Source organism: Oreochromis niloticus, linkage group LG9 (assembly GCF_001858045.2).
Source record: "Oreochromis niloticus isolate F11D_XX linkage group LG9, O_niloticus_UMD_NMBU, whole genome shotgun sequence".
NCBI lineage: Eukaryota > Metazoa > Chordata > Actinopteri > Cichliformes > Cichlidae > Oreochromis > Oreochromis niloticus.
This window is the reverse complement of record NC_031974.2, coordinates 22604450-22622322: the sequence shown is the minus strand read 5'-3', so window position 1 is coordinate 22622322 and position 17873 is coordinate 22604450. Positions and strand designations below refer to the sequence as shown.

The 17873-nt window shown below is 43.8% G+C and overlaps 1 protein-coding gene across 1 annotated transcript in view; it reads left to right on the top strand.

Moving 5' to 3' along the window:
- Positions 1 to 17873, top strand: part of zfhx4 (zinc finger homeobox 4) — a 93369-nt gene that overhangs the window by 69389 nt on the left and 6107 nt on the right. The window contains 5 exon segments of the mRNA XM_025910132.1: positions 5151 to 5249; positions 11648 to 11781; positions 12881 to 13081; positions 13382 to 13502; positions 13662 to 17873. The exon segment at positions 13662 to 17873 is cut by the window's right edge and continues 1212 nt beyond it. Of these exon segments, the coding sequence (XP_025765917.1) occupies positions 5151 to 5249; positions 11648 to 11781; positions 12881 to 13081; positions 13382 to 13502; positions 13662 to 17873 (4767 nt within the window).

The window sequence follows — 17873 nt, the reverse complement described above, 5'->3', positions numbered from 1 at the left end:
AACGCGCTGAAATTCAGGGGGAAAGGTACAGGGAGAACGAGGGGAGAAAGGGGGGATAAAGAGGGAGAGTAGGGTAAATAAAGATTTGAGGGTGAGAGAATGGGAGGGGGGGATCAGTAAGTCTGTAAGGTTATTACTCTGGCAGTATTACCACTGGCCCTTGACTATGTGTGTGTGTGTTTCGGTGTGTATACGTGTGTGTGTGTGTGCGTGGCTGTGACTGTGTGGGATGGTGTAATGTTTCAAAGCTTTCCCCTTAAAACCTAGAGGCCAAACTAGAGCCACGCGCGCGGCGCAGGAATGTGACATCACAGGGCCCCCTGTTGCTCACATACGCACACATACGCACACATGGTCTCACAGGGGACGTGACCAGAGTTGTAAGAAGAAATCAGCATCAACATCATGCCTAAGTTGAGGAGACACGGGAGTCAAATGTGTTGCACAAAAACATTAAGGCTTCATTATTAGCACAGATAAAATGGACCCAGTATCAAGCCTGCATTATTAGACAGACTTAACACTCTGAAAATGCTCTGCTATACGCAGTCCAAGCTACACAATAACAGATTCTTTGTCTTGTTGTTTTAGCAGTTCTTATATATCATATATTTTCTTTGGCAGCAATTACAGTTTCAGTTGATGCTCCAATTTTATGGTATCCATGATTTAAGATAAACAAAATGCAAAACAAGACTTTTTTTTTACTCCTTTACCCCTTTAATGAGCACCGTCCTAGCCCTAAGGAAGCAAATTAGAGGCAGCTCAACCCAGCTAATGAATTCAGCCATTTTGGAGTCTCCATGTCCAGTTTCCTGGCGTGGCATTGCTCGACTGTTGTGTGCTGTACAACCGAGTCCTCCACCGGGCACATAATGACCCGGCATGGCGGTTATGGGCCCTTAGGGGGAGACAGGAGGGGGAGTGAGTGGTCTCAGAGCAGGTCATTATACAGCTAGAGGGCACACACATACACACACACACATGCGTGCATACAAACACACTGCACTCACACTTTCAATATATTCTTCATTGCCTCCATCTCCCATATGTCTAGTCCTCTATTTTTTCTTTTCAGACATCTCTTTCTCCTCCACTCTATCCTCCTGCGTCCGTCTGTTTAAATCTTGCTTTTCTATTTGTTTGGTTTTTGCTCTGCTTTGAAAAAATATGAGCATGTTTTGTTTGGTTTTTTTTATTTCTACTACGGATGCCAAATTTCAGCTAGTATTTATTGGATAAACAAAACAGACATTTATGGGTAGGAATCTAACTGGTTACAGTGGCTACTAACTGATAAAATCTCATATCAAATTGATAGGTTGAATCTCTGATCATAAGACACTTAATTATTCTTCCTTTTTAACAGTTAAATATAGGCTTGTGTTGGTTGCAGCGTAATCGAAGCCAGGGTTTGTGGTTAGCTCGAGCTCACCGGCCGGCTTTAATGTTCCGACTGACCCACATCAAAGAGAATCCCACCAGGCTGCCAAAATCACACACCCTCCACAGTCTGGCCCGCTTTGTGTGTGTGTGCGCACGCGCGCGTGTGCATGCACAGAGGCAGTGGAAGGTGACTGCGAAAGTTTTTGCTCTGTGTGTCCTCTGGTAGCGATTAAGTTGATGGTTAAGAGTCCCCCCGCTGCAGAATGCTCTGTCTCTCTTTAACACACACACGTTACACACACACACACACACACATACTTGCACATGACATTTCACATGCAAACATATGCAGTCACTGTCTCACTCGCTTGATCAATGGTACACATCCACGCTAACACGATGTAACACGCACAGTCATTCACGCGCTCACGTACACACCCGTGTGGTGTGTGACTGTCAGGGTCAGTCAGAGGGCAGACGCTGTGCTGATGTATTGAGAGAGCTCGTCTGGGAATGTCCTCAGTGTGGAAACACATTCCCCATATGCACACACGCACGAACACACACACGCATGCGCGCGCACACACACAGACCACAGATATAACTGACTAGAAGGGGAAAGGAGAAAAAAGCACTGATGAGGCCCAGATGATCACCCCCTCCTGTTCTCTTTTTTCTCTTTCTTCACCCACTCTTCACCCTCTTCCTTCCTCTCCTTCAGTCTTTCTGTTCATTGTCTCACGTTTCTCCTGTGTTTTGTCTGGCTACAGGTAGACTGCCCCCTAGAGGTTTGTTAAGACCGTGGTTTGATATTGTTAAGATCACACACTGCAGTTCAGACCACTTTCACTTGACTTATTTCCTCCTCTGCTTGCTGTCATCTGTTAGAGGAATGACTTGATTAATTTGCAGTTTGACCAGCTTAATGGGCGAATGCAAAAATGTGCAATAAGTCATTGTGAAGATCATATCCAGAAGTATAAAAAAATACAAAAAATTATTCAGAGTTGTCATGTAATGGTAACGAACTAGCTGTAATTCACACATTTTTATTTAACATTATGGCAAATTTATTTATGGGATAAATGATATGGTCCCGTATTGCATTATAGGGATAATATCAAATAAAAATAATTGCTGTTAAACTTTTATGACCATCTTTTTAAATTAATTGAATAAAAAAAATTCCATCAAAAGGATGCGATATGAGACAAATCACTTTTTTCCTTCTACTTTATAAACATTTTTATTATTTTGACACACCAACTTGACCTTGCAATATATAAGATCTACTAACACGTGTTTTTTTTTCTCAGTATTTCTGTTTTGACCCTTACCCCTCCACCCCTCCCACCGCATGCTTATGTGAAACATGCTGTTCGGTTTGTACCGTTTGCTTTTCCTTGGCTTTGAACAAAAGTCAAGCGTAGAGAAAAGATAAACCAATGATGAAGGACTTTGGTACCCACCACACACATGCAGCATTTACACCAGCACACACGCGCACACATGGATACACAGTGTGCGTCCTCTCCCCCCTCCGTATGAAGGTGAGGTGAATTAAAATACAAAGATGGACGCTGCAGCACCAGCAGTGAAAATTGCAATTTCTGCAGCCCGGCCTCTCCCGGCTGACAGGAGATATTTCATCTCCGTTGTCACCGATGTATTAATAAAACATCAGGAGCAGAGTGCAGTCCCAGTCTTTCATACACACACACAAACACACAGACTGTGTGTACACAGCGTGTACAGCAGCCACGTGTGCAAATGCAAAAATATAAGTGTTCATGAATACAGGCACACACACACGCACACACAAACACAACTGCAATTTTCCTCCTCAATCACATGCCAGCATCTGCCATGAAAATTTCATGCTGTATATAATGTCCACTTAATGTGTTGCCGCTTAAAGCAATGGCGCCAGCGCTTAGTCTGTGTGTCTGTATGTGCTTTTTTGCATGGGTGTGTGTACTCACACCACGTGGTATATGAAAGGGTTAATCATATCATGTTTCCAAAGGGGTGTGTGTGTGTGTGTGGTGGTGGGGGGGGTTGCAGACCTCTTTTGCTCATCGTACAATGGCCAAAGTGATTGTATGCAAATGCAAGCTGACCTCAATGCACCCTTTGCCTGATTTCTGTGAATATGTGTGTGAGTGTGCCTGCGTGTGCTATGTGTGTGTGTTATAAAATATGGTTATTAAGGCGGTACAGGATTGATGAGCTCAGCTCTTTTATACACACTCACCCATGCACACAGACACACACCGGTTTCATTCTCTGGCAGAGTGAGGGGTTTGTGTTGAGAGCGAGACCCCCCTTTCCCCCATTTAAAAGACATGAAATTTGTAACGGTTTTTCCTCTGTGTGTGTCTGTGTGAACGTGATACTCTACGTGTGTGTGATTTGATGCCTGTTTGCAAGTGTTTCTGTTTGATTTCGCATTGGTGTGTGCAAGTCCCGAGATGGAGGAGGGCACTATATTGTGTGTATATTTATATATATATTTGTGTGCGCGTGTGTTTGTGTGTGTGTGTTCGTGCCATGCGTGCATGCGCATGCCTGGTTATCTGGCCTCTCTCAGACTGCTCAAAATTCATTACAAAGTGACATCAGCCCAGCCGGAGACAAATGATGGCTGGATGAAAGGGAGCGCTGGGGCTCGGCTAGGATTAGTGTTAGCTTGTGCTGGCGACACATATATACACATACACACACACACATATGCGTACACACTCACACACATGCACACACTTTAATCCACTGGCAGAACACTGCAGATACACAGAATTATCAAACAAGGGGCTGAACTCTCAGAGATGGGTAGGCTAATCTGCTAATAGTGCAGAGCTGCACGTGTGTGTTGGTTTGTGTTTTGACGTGCGCACGTAAATACACACACACACACATACTTTTTAGCAAGGCGTGCAAAAATACACAGACACAATATTTCTGTACGGTGTAGTGGTGAGCATGACCTACACAATCTCATGTTATTTTGCTTTTCATTTTTTCCCTTTTTTTCCCCCGGATTTTACAGCAGGATGTGTGTTGTAGGCTGTCAGTGTTAATGTGTGCCTCAATTTTGTAGAGCTGTGTGTTTTTTCCAGTTGTCGCAATAAAGCAGAATGATAGCGTTTCCACATAATTATGTTTTTACATTACAACAGCATAATTTGTGTTTCCACCATGCTGTAATATTTGTCTAACCTGAAATAACACTTCAAATGAATTGAAGAAAAGTAAAAACGCTTATTTAAAATGAAATATATGGACAAAAAGTCATTATTATACAATGTCAGTAAATAATATTCTTTATTTTTTTGAGAATTGCATGTTGAAGAGAGGCACCCGAAATGACTGAAGCCGTTTCCCCGGAGGCCATATTTTGTTGTCACACAACCTTTCAGCTTTCAGGCCATGGATGTATTATGTTTCACCCACTAGAAGTGGCATAGCGCGGCTGTTTTCAACAAAGCATGTGTTTAAGTCAATAACATTATTTGCTGGTGAGATATGCTGTTCAGTGGGATACGTTTACTCTAGAAAAAGGTGTTTATGGGAATAAAGCAAACATATAAAAGCTGGAATATTTCTCTAATATCACACTGCAATATATGTTAGAACATCTGCAGCTTTCAGAGTCAAACACCGTGAAATTTTCTTTTTTCAGTGCTGCCCTCACAGCCATCGAATGCTGTGTTTTAGAGAGCTCTGCGGATAATGAAGTTGTTGTTTTTGTGTGTGTGCATTTTCAGAAGAGACTTCTGAGGACAGTGAGAGACCTCCTCGCTCCTCCTCCAGGCCCGGGCTCAACCTCAGCGACCGAGACTCGGCTGACAGCAGGAAAACTGACCGTAAGTCTGCGCGCGCGCAAACTGTACGCACAAAACACATACGAACCACAAGCCTCTCGTCTTAAGTTATTGTTCATGTGTCGCTCTCCCTCAGATAAGGTTCTAACGTGTGTGTAACATGTGAACGCTGCTGACTAGCCTCCATGTGACCCGCTTTAATCGTTTCCATCTGACAGAAAGAGAAAAAGGGAGAGACGGGGGAGTGGGGGAAACAAGAAGAGGGAGGAAAAAAGGACAGAAAGAGAGAAGGATAAGTTGAGTGTTGTGGATATTACCAGGCAATGTCCAGGCCCCAGATTATTTTTTAATCAAATCAGTTTGCGTGCTTGTAATTTATAAGCGCCTTGCATTAATCTTTTCTCGTTCTTGTGCCCTCTCCGATGACATATTAATTTTTCATAAGCGCAGGATTAGATGGGGGGCCTGTGTATATGTTTTTCTAATATTGCACTGCATCCCTGCAACCCTTAAATTAGTTTTTTCCCTGCACTCTCCCTTCATTTTTCTTTCTCTCCCATTTTTTTTTCCTGGCTCAATCCATCCCTTAATTGTTGTCCAATCTGTGAACCTATCGCAGGCATTACCTCGGGTAGAAAAAAAAATAGCGCGAGATAGAAAGAGGGGGAAAGGAGAAACCGTTTATTCGTTTGTAAGTATAGTGAAGCAGGGAGGGGCAACAATCTGTAAAAGGCGACTTGGCGTCGCTGTTATTTTGGGCGAGGTATGGAGCACATAATGCCTCTGCTGTGAAGCTGTGGTCAGGATGGCCCCGGCTTTGTTAGATTTGATTTACCCAAATATGAATTCATATGGTTTTCTTATGTATGAGATGGAAATCCATGGCTGGAAATGAATATTACATGGGGCTTCTCTCTCTCTCCTTTTTTCCCGCTCTGTCTTTGCATGGGGTTCTCATTCTTTCTGCCCCTACTAATGTCTCTTCTACTCTTTCACTCTTGCCCCCCGACTCACACACACACATACACTTCCAACTACACCCTCTATCCATCTGAAGCTCCCTCCCCACCTTCTCTTCCTAGCATGCCATACCTAGCTCCATAATGTGAGGCTCAATGAGGCAGAAGGAGAGCTGAGTGAGGCTGGGGCCTATTAGTTTAGCTAGTCATCTATCTTTCAGCTCTATCTCTGTGACAGGCCTGTCTGACGGACTGGCGGGGGGAACCACCATCCATGCATTTACTGCTGCATATTACCACCAGCGCCATTTAACACCAGAGCACACATGCAAAAAAAAAAGAAAAAAAAAAGAAAGAAACCCACGGTGTTCTTAAGCGTGCTTACGTATGCGAGCGTTCTTGAGTGTACTGAAGCTTATTTAATAAAGCAGAAATGTATTCCTTTTTTTTTTAATTTTTATGAATAATTTGTTCTAGGAGTCGCCTTGGGGGTAAGGTTTTAGTTTGTCTAGGAAGGCAGATATAATATTGCTAGTGGCGCTTTTTTGGTGTTTTATTATGCATTTGCTTTAAAGGAGACTTGAGAAAGTCAATTGCCAGAAAATGTAAAGTGGGGGTGGTGGTATTGTTGGGGGGGGGGATCCTGGTGTGTTATCAGGCTGTTATTCTGGGGCCTTGTTTTTGTTTTGTCTGTTTGTTTTGATTCTTTTTATAAGTAGGCAGATTTAACATTTCCTTCATCAGGCCTAAATCTTGAGATCTATGTGTGTGTGTGTGTGTGTGTCTCCATATGGTATCTCCAGGGAAGGGATTACAGTGTGACCAAGTGAGCAGTGTATTTGCGCACTTCATCTCCAAGACCAAGAGTCTTTAAACAAAGAGGGGCCGATAGATAGATAGAGAGGGGAGAAGAGGGAAGGAGCGAGAGAGAGAGGTGAAAGGGTGGGGGAGGGGCAAGGAACCAGCGAAAAGAGCTGTTTCCCATTCTTCATTTACATTGTCTTGTTTTAATCCCGTGTCACTTCAGATTAATTATAATCCACGTTACATTTTCCATGCAAATGTCCTCAGTGTGGATTACTTCCAGATAGCTTTATGCTGTTTGTGTAGATGGCACATGTCGCCACCATGGCTCAGGGGCCCACTTCTTATAAATAATCAACTAAACAAAGGCCCCGGCATAGAAATGAGCCTGTCAGGCAGCCTAAGGAAATTACAGATCTCTACCTGCTTCAAATTAGCACAGAAATTACTCATTGTTCCTCCAGTCAGATGTTATGTATTATTTCGTGTGCAATTTTGAATCGTGAAGATACGGGCGAAACGAAACGCATTCACATGCAAACAAGATCTCATGTTAAATAATTCTATATTGGCTTGTTTATATTCTGAATATTTGTGTGTGTGTGTGTGTGTCTGTTTTTTTAATGTGCATGCATCTTGCAAATTTCCCCCAACTTGAGAGGATAGCTGTGCTCCTTTTCTGTCTCTCTCTCTTATATGAGATTAAAATATATTAAAGATATTAGCATGTTTAATTACAAGCCTGCAGCAGTTCCTTTGTGCATGCACTATGTGTGTTTTCTGTGTAATGACAGCTTGTTGAATGTCTCAGACAATTTGTCAAATGTGACAAGGCCACGCTCATATTTATCTCTCATTAGAACACAAGCTGGAGATGGAAGAGAAGGGAAGGCTAGTCATTAAAAACACACAAACTACAAGACAGCTGCTGTTTAATAGCCTTTCTTTCTTTGACTCTCTCTCCATCTGACTATGTCTCTGCCTCTCACCATTTCAATCTTTTTCCAGCCTCTTTCTCTGTGTACTTCCCTCCGGCAAGATCTGGGCCCTGCTGAGTGCTTCAGTGGGAGTTTGGGGTTCAGAGTGTGTTGCTGTAATGTTATCAGGTGACCGGGGGTCAGCCTAATGTGTAACCTCAGAGCAGTAGGCCAGTAAATCATGCTGGCCAGCCCTCCCTGGCCCGCTTTGGCCAGCTCTCCTTCCTAGATTTACTGCTCCGTAACCTTAGCCAGTCTGCCAGGGCTCAAGACAGCTAAATTGAATACTAAATCCAAGCCACCCAGCCCACACTCCCACACCACCGCCCCGCACTCCGCTCTGTGTTTGCTGGGCTTTTTTGTATTTCGATTAAATGAAATGACAGGAGTGGAATCATCAATGGAATTGATGCAGCATGTTAAAAGAAGGTAGAAGACGAGGAAAAAACAGGGGAAATGGTTACAACAGGTTTATTTCGCTGTCGACTTGATCCCGATGATGAAGCCGACTTTGCGTGTAGTCAGTCCTGAAGACACGATGATGATTCAGTGACATACTTGGACAGTTTGTGTGAAAATCTCACTTGGTCAGTCTGCTTTGTACAAAATCTCTTATCTTTTTTTAAACAAAAGGGCGGATTCCAAATGGATCCCCAGAAAAAGCAAGAGCTACATTGGCATTGTTGGTTCCCCTGCCTTTCGAGGAACTATATGGGACAAAAATACCCCGAGGCTGTGGGCTTCTCTGTCCCTCTCTGTCATTTTTTCTCGTTCTCTCCTCTCCACGTTGTTCTGCCTTTTACCCCATTGCTCCGTGCCTCTCTCCACTGGAGCGTCCACTTGCGTCTATAGAAGAGTATGTGTGCGTATGTGGCTACCTAAACATCCCTGACAGTCGCAAATAAAGATGGGTGGTGTGTGTACCGCTCTCTCCCCCTGCAATGCAAAAGGGGTTGAGTGTCATAAATCACCTTTTGATTTATCTAATCAACTCAGGTCCTGCTCCATGCAGACATTTGTCATTGGTGGAAGGGGGTTAGGGGGTTGAAGGGGCAATTTCAGGTTTATTCTACCCCTCCATTTCAATAGGCTGCAGCTGCTGGAACCCACATGTGGAAGAGGGGATGGAGGAGAGCCGGAGAAGGGAGGGGAAAGTACAAGGGGGAGGAAAAGGAAAAAGGACAGTCATTAAGTATGGGGTGCAGACTCAGAGACAAAAGAAAATGAGAGAAGAGTCTTCTAGTTCTCCCTTGTTCTCAATCATGTGCTCTCCTTTTATTTCTCTTGATTTACTTAAGTTATCCAAGCACTATTCATTGCAAGAATATGTGGCTTGTTAAGAACAAGGTTTTAGCGATATTTAGATTTTCCTCTCGTGGTTTTATGGATAGTTTTTGGATTGCAGTTGCCATTGTATTTATTTGTCCTACTGGTAATTATATTCTTGGAAGACACTCTACAATTTTGAATGCAATTCTATGCCTCAAAATAGGTTTATTATTCACTGGCAGAGCTTGCTATTGAAAGCTCCTAAGTGGCCATAGAAAGAACTCCTCTCTCATTCAGGGTTAACCAACTGTTTTTTCTTCATATGAGTTTGAGCATAAGCATAAGTGTTGATTGAAGCACCGGGTCAAAGACGGATTCAAAACAGAAGGACAGATCTTCATGTTGCACACACACAGACAAGCATTTACATTCAACATGACAGTAATCAATGGTGATGTGTGCCCCGCCATACACACACACACCAACCCCACAACCTCCACATTGTAAATGTGTTTGCAGGCTCTCGTCCGACAATCGCCTCATCTCCTTTCTCAGGGATGTAATTTAGTTGCAAATTGACTGGAAGACGGAGGCAAAAATTGAAAGTTGAAATTAGAAATGGTTATAATAAATATAGGAGGCGGGGCACGGATTCGGGAAAGGTCAGGTGATATGACGGGCGCTTCCAGCCTGCACCGATCTGACCAATGGAGTGTCAGAGGCCTGATATGAAGCACAAAATACACACGCATATTTGCACATAGACACACGCGCGCGCACACACACACACACTAGCCCTGCAGGGGCCATCACAAGCAGTGGAAGACGAGATTACCTCGCTCTTCTGAGCTGCAGAGCAATTCTCGGATGTTCTTGGAAATTCACATTGTGCCCTTGTGTGTGTGTTTTTTTTTTCTTCGCTCTCCCCTTTCTCTCTTTCTTCCTTTCTTCCCTCCCTCCTTCTCTCTTGTCACTTTCCTTGACAGGCCAATATTTCAGGATCCAGATATAGGGGATTACAAATAAAATAAGTGGAACGCCTACTTAATGCAACAGAATTAAAATGCATGAACGGGCCGGAGGAATTGATATGCGCCCAATACAAACACGAGCCACAGAATAATATGAAATACAAAATGTTTTTTTTCAGCCCCCTCTCCATGTATCAGTGCTTTGATTTCCCTTTTTTTCCATTTGTGCATCTAGCGTGAAGCGTTGATTCGCAAGAGTGAGGCTCACATATTGCCTTGAGTGACCAGACGAGGGAGGGGAAGCGGGAGGAGGGGAAGGGTGGGGGGGTAGCTTAGGGAGAGGAGGAAGAGAGCAAGGAAAAGGGAGGGAAGGAGGGAGGGAGAGTTGCTGTTGCTGTGTCTTTGTGTTGTGCAGAGTGGGTAAATTGCAGTGGCAGAGTATAGCAGGGCCTGCACGGCCTGTATCTTAGGATGAGGCTAATGAAAGATTTATCAGTGGCTGCAGCATTTACTAAATACAACCAGAGGCTGATCTCTCCACACTGAGCCCTGCTGTTAACATCACACACGCTTACACGCACACATACAAACAGACACACACAAGTAGCGCTGGTACTGTACCACCAGCCGTGACAAAGCCCTGAAAATTTAGCATCTTATACAGACACAGGAGTTGTCGAGGCAGCTGGGGAAATGTATATGAACTAATGAAGTGTATAATATTACCATAACATTTAATGTATGTCGTGCTGTGATAATGAGCCTGCCCGAGTTTTTCCTATTTTACATGTCCTCGGGGCAGTGGCACGTCAGCATATGTGAATGTGAATAATACTCTTCATGCTTGTATCCATGCTAATGTTGTCCTGGTGTCAGACTCTTTTTTTTTAAGCCATCACCTATAATACATGTGTTGATGTTATTCAGTTATTTGTAAAGCAGTAATTATTTAATGATTGTTTTATGATCCCATACAGCCACAGAATGTCACAATTACATTTTATTGGCCCATTCAAATTGTGCATCTTCTGAATGGGAGAGGTGAAAGTGGGGCAGCTCATTGTTACAAAAGATAGCAAACATGACAAACCACACAGTGATGTTATGTTCACAAATGATCCAATTCCACTGCGAGGGATGTGAGAATTTTATCAAGACTGTATATTTCACATGTTGCAGATTAATACATCCATTTCTCATTTAATATGCAGGACATATTAGATGCTTTACTTAATATTCTTCTCCTGTATTCCAAAATCCTTGGGAAAAAAATACATTTGCCATTAATATTGTTATGTTTCTGTTTAAAAAAATCATAAATATTTGGAATATTAGAATATACAAATGCAGCCTTTAACCTGGGAATATAAATACTGAATATTTAGTTGATGAAATCCATTCACTTTTAACCTTTTGCGTTCTCTGTCCCCTCTTCTCTTTGTCTCGCCACCACCTGCTAGGAGTGAATGCCGTGTCTAAAGAGTTTACCGGACCGAATGCTATGGTTAAACATTCTCTCCTGCCAGATCGACAAATGGAAAGCCCACCTAAAAGGCCAAAGTCTGCTGAAGGGAAGACCTCAGCTAATGACCAGGTTTGTGAAGTTTTGAAAGGAAACTCCCAGTCACGTTAAAAAATCTTGAAAAAGTCACCTGTGTTGTTCTTGTCTGTTCCTCATATAGTGTTTGCAGATCTGTATACTGTGTTCACCTTGCTAAAGAAAATCCATCTAGGTTATGGTGCTTATCTATGTACCTATTCAGAATGGCTATTTAAATTCCATATACTAGTTGGACTTTGTCATTGGATCTACAGAAAGCTAATAGCCACTGAGGCAGGTTTGTCTTCATAAGCACTAATGAAATCTAACCTTCACTGTCACTGTGGGATGAGCTAATGGGAAGATACTTAACTATAAGAAGCAGAAATGTAAAGCCAAGCATTTAGCAATTCCTGGCGCCAGCTTTCATTCAAAGGGTTAAATGCATCCTACTATTCCCCCTCTGACATAGCTTTTTAGCATCAAGCACAATAGGCCGGCCTTTGTGTCCTTAAGTGGAATACCTGCACTGGCCTTAGGACTCCTTGCCTGCTTCTTTTCCCCTTTTTGCATCTCTTTAAATTATATGTGTTTTTAAATTAGATTATGAAGTATTAGCTCGTCTGGTTCTGGTAGGAAGGAAGACTTAGTCATTTCAGAAATGGATTCTATTAAGACAGGTGGTAGGGAGGCAGCTATGCTCAGAGTACTCGCTGTAATGAGGGCAAGGCGTAGCTTAGGAGAGTACACACCTTTGTCATCTGCAATCTCCTGATTAGAAATTCTGGCCAATCTTGTTTTCTACTAATAAAATGGCACGACTTAAAAGATTTAAACAAATTACATGAAAGATGGTTGATTTATGTTTTCTAGGTCAAGTTGGGCATAGTAACTGGGGGCGGGGTGGCAGATAGTGAGGATTACCAAAAATTCTTCTTTTGACAGATTTAGTGGAATTTTAAAAAGTAAGGTGTGACCAGTGAGGCAGATGGCTGGCTAATTTAATGGCCGTGCAGTGGAAGAATGATACCCACTAAAGTACATTGAGCGTAATAAGTAACTTCTGCTCTTGAATTAAAGGGAAATATTTTCCTTTTCTTTAAAATCATTTCATTATTTTTCCACTTAGTTACTGTGCTGTCTTGTTTTTTAGGTTCAGCAGTGTCCGTACTGTAACTACAGCAGTAAAGATGCCAACCGTATGCAGCTACATGTTATGTCCCAGCATTCCATGCAGCCTGTGATCCGCTGTCCACTGTGCCAGGATGTCCTTAGCAACAAAATCCACCTGCAGCTACATCTCACTCACCTTCACAGCGTGGCACCCGATTGTGTGGAAAAGCTCATTCTGACTGTATGTAGAAGTAATGACTAGAAATACAATTTGTTTGAGTGTGTCTGTTAGACTGTGTGTGTGAGAGCAAATTGCACATTCTAAACAAAAAGGAATTGTGATGTTACTTGTTGTTCTTGCTAAATGTTCTCTCTTGAGATGCTCCCATAATCTTGAATGTTGTTACTGTCCACCGAGAGAAGCAAATTCTTTCCCTGAAATAAGCTTTGATTTCAATACAAGAAACACTTTGGCACACTTCCTCTGCACTTTCTGTATCAGATTATAAATTGGTATAATAACAATCTTTGGTCTTTGCAGGTTGTTGGACCTGAAACAGCAACACCAAATAATATAATGCTCCCCCAGACTGAACAAGAGAGAAGCATGTCGTTAATGGATTCCTCTACCTCTCTCACAGATGGGTCAGGAAAGTCTCATGGTGAGCAGAATATGTAGCTTACACTGTTTTCTTTCTGTCATTAATTTGTTGCCCAGATGCTGGTAAAGGTCCACTGATGTACTTGAGTGTGTAATTTTCTATATATTTGTCAGAAAATACTGACTGACAAGAACCTTACATTGTATTTTCTACGTGTAGGAAACATTTCAAAGGATGAGCTGGCCAATCAAGACAAGAATGATTTAGACCTGCAGCGTGAGGAACTCAAGCCCCCAAAGGAGGCCTCAGAGGCCCCAGATTGGAAGAGAGCCAGTGGATTAAGACATGATAGCAAATCCCCTGATAATCTGCAGGAGCATCTCAGTGAGCTCCAAAGACTTCAGCAACAACAACAGCAGCTCTCTGTGTCAGACCGTCATGTCTACAAATATCGTTGCAACCACTGCAGTTTGGCCTTCAAGACAATGCAGAAGCTTCAGATACATTCTCAGTACCATGCCATCAGAGCAGCCACTATGTGCAGCCTTTGCCAGCGCAGCTTCAGGACATTCCTGGCCCTCAGGAAGCATTTAGAAAATGGGCACCCTGAACTTAGTGAGGCTGAGGTGCAGCAACTCATAGGCAATCTGCCACTGAATGGAGATATCACAGAGAGTGAGGCCAGGGCCTTGGAGGAAGCTCAGGCCTTTGAACATGACTTGGACAAAGATGATGAAATGGACCAGGAAGAAAAGCCCAGTCCCACAGGAAGTGACAGTAGCTCCCTGCTAGATGACATGGGAGCAGAACCAAAACGGACCCTGCCATTTAGAAAGGGGCCCAATTTTACAATGGAAAAATTTCTGGACCCTTCTCGACCTTACAAGTGCACAGTATGTAAGGAGTCCTTCACCCAGAAGAACATCCTACTAGTACACTATAACTCAGTTTCCCACCTACATAAATTGAAAAAGGTCCTTCAAGAGGCATCTAGCCCAGTTCCACAAGAGCCAAGCAACAGCATTGACAACAAACCATTTAAATGCAATATTTGCAATGTTGCCTATAGCCAAAGTTCAACACTTGAAATTCACATGAGGTCAGTTCTACATCAGACCAAAGCAAGAACAGCCAAAAATGACATGAGCAGCAGCAGCAGCAGCAGCAGTATCTCTGGAACTAGTGGTCCAGTATCTTCAAAAAGTCCAGGCCCAAGCACACAGGGGAATGCAAGCAATTTAGACGCTGCAAGAAGTGGTACTCCTTCTTCTAACAAAGAAAACACTGTTGAACCCAAAGAACCTAACAGCAGTAATAACTCAAAACAAGCAGCAACTACTGACCATGTTTCAGCACAGGCAAGCAGCCAACAATCAGCACAGTCCTCAGCCCAACTGCAGCTGCAGCTTCAACATGAACTCCAGCAACAGGCTGCCTTCTTCCAGCCTCAGTTCCTCAATCCAGCTTTTCTCCCCCATTTTCCAATGACCCCAGAAGCATTACTGCAGTTTCAACAACCGCAGTTCCTCTTCCCATTTTACATACCTGGGGCAGAATTCAACCTTAGCCCAGAACTTGCGCTGCACTCAGCTGCAGCTTTTGGAATGCCTGGTCTTACTGGATCATTTCTAGAAGACCTGAAGCAGCAGATGCAACAGCAGCACCAGTTACAGCAGGCTCAGGTCCAGCAACAGGTTCAACAGCAACAGCAGCAGCAGCAGCAGGCTTCTCAATCACAGTCACAAATTCTGCAACAGAAAAACCAGCAACTGCAGAACCAGAAACCAAAAATGGAGGCTAGCACAGTCTCAGCTTCAGAAATACAAATGTCTAGAGATGCAGAGGACCACCTGGAAAAACAGGAAAACAGAGCAAAGATGGAAAATGGAGGTGATGCATTGAATGATGTAGGAAAGGACAACAAAGACCCCAAAAAGTCAAAGTTTCCAGAGCCGCTGATTCCCCCTCCACGTATTGTGTCAGGAGCAAGAGGTAATGCAGCAAAAGCGCTATTAGAGAATTTTGGGTTCGAGTTGGTGATCCAGTACAATGAAAACAGACAAAAAAACCAAAGGAAAAGCAAAGATGGAGTTGAACAAGTAGAAATGAATACTGATAAGCTTGAGTGTGGGATGTGTGGAAAGCTCTTCTCTAACATGCTTATTCTCAAGAGCCACCAAGAACATGTGCATAGTCACTTTTTCCCATATGTGGAACTTGAAAAGTTTGCCCAGCAGTACAGAGAGGCTTATGACAAACTTTATCCAATAAACCCTTCTTCACCAGAGACACCACCGCCACCACCACCTCCTCCTCCTCCTCCTCCGCCACCTCCTCCTGCTCCAACCCCAGTGACAGCTCCTCAGCCTCCTGCCATGTCAGTGGCCAAGCCTCAAACCCCTGTACCTTCACCAGTTCCTGTTTCCCATCAGAGTTCACACCAGTCCTCTCACCAAACACAACCACCCCAGCCACCGCCCCCACCTCCACCACCTACTGCCCCCCCTGCACCACCCCAAGTGCAGCTACCTGTTTCCTTGGATCTGCCCCTTTTCCCACCTCTAATGATGCAGTCTGTCCAGCACCCAGGGCTACCCCCTCAGCTGGCCCTCCAGCTGCCCACTATGGATTCACTGTCCACAGACCTTACACAACTCTGCCAGCAACAGCTGGGTCTTGATCCAAACTTCCTCCGCCACTCTCAATTTAAGAGACCGCGCACCCGCATCACCGACGAGCAACTCAAGATTCTTCGCGCTAACTTTGATATTAACAATTCTCCCAATGAAGAGCAAATTCAGGAGATGTCAGAGAAGTCTGGCCTGCCCCAAAAAGTTATAAAGCACTGGTTCCGTAACACTCTTTTCAAAGAAAGGCAGCGGAGTAAAGACTCTCCCTACAACTTCAGTATTCCTCCCATTACGACACTGGAAGACATTCGATTGGAGCCCCAACTAAGTGCACAGGAATACCACAGAGCAGACTCAATGATGAACAAGAGGTCCTCCAGAACCAGATTCACTGATTACCAGTTAAGGGTACTTCAAGATTTCTTTGACACTAATGCCTATCCGAAAGATGATGAGATTGAGCAGCTCTCCACTGTGCTCAACCTACCAACACGAGTCATTGTGGTGTGGTTCCAGAATGCTCGCCAGAAAGCTCGAAAGAGCTATGAGAACCAGGCAGACTCTAAAGACAGTGAGAAAAAAGAGCTGACTAATGAACGATACATCAGAACCAGCAACATGCAGTACCAATGTAAGAAGTGCAACATTGTGTTCCCACGCATCTTTGATCTTATCACTCACCAGAAAAAGCTGTGTTATAAGGATGAAGATGAGGAAGGTAATGAGGACAACCAATGTGAGGAATATTCAGATTCTCCTGAGCAAGGTCCATTTAAGATCACCCAGGCATCTTTAGACATGCCTAAGCAGTCCCAAACAGGAACTCCCAGCAGTTCTGGCTCAAGCTCCCCTGTGATGTCCTCTCCTCGTACTACCATGGGCAAAACTTCCCCCAAGCCAGATTTGACCCTTGAAACTGAAGTTAAACAAACTGAGACTGCCCCTTCACCAGTGATAAAGTCATTACCAGAACCAAGACCATCTAAGGCTTGCACACCGCAGCCACCTCCACAAAAAGCCCCCCAGGCACAAATGTCAAGACCCCATTCCCAGCCTCAGGCAGCTGCAGTTCCCTCAAGTCCACTTTCCCTGGCACTGTCTTCACTTACAAATAGCCTTCCCCATCAGATGCTTCAGTACCAGTGTGATCAGTGTAAGATAGCATTCCCCACTCTAGAGTTGTGGCAGGAGCACCAACACATGCATTTCTTGGCTGCTCAGAACCAATTTCTTCACTCACAATTCCTTGAAAGACCTATTGATATGCCCTATATGATATTTGACCCCAACAACCCCCTTATGGCTAGCCAGCTGTTATCTGGAGGTCTCTCCCAAATCCCCTCTCAGGGTAGCTCTGGCTTAGCTTCTGCTGCAGGCTCTGGGGCGATGAAGAGGAAACTCGATGACAAAGAAGAAAGTGCCAATGACAAAGATGGCGGTAACAGTAGTGAAGAGCAACACAGAGATAAACGTTTAAGAACCACCATCACACCAGAACAATTGGAGATTCTTTATGACAAATACCTACTTGACTCTAACCCAACAAGGAAGATGTTGGATCATATTGCACGGGAAGTTGGCTTGAAAAAGAGAGTTGTGCAAGTTTGGTTCCAAAACACTCGAGCTCGAGAGAGAAAGGGGCAGTTTAGGGCTATAGGGCCCTCCCAGTCTCACAAGAAATGTCCCTTTTGCAGAGCATTGTTTAAAGCTAAATCTGCTCTAGATAGCCACATACGATCTAGACACTGGCATGAGGCTAAGCAGGCAGGTTTTAGCTTGCCACCAAGCCCAATGATGAATC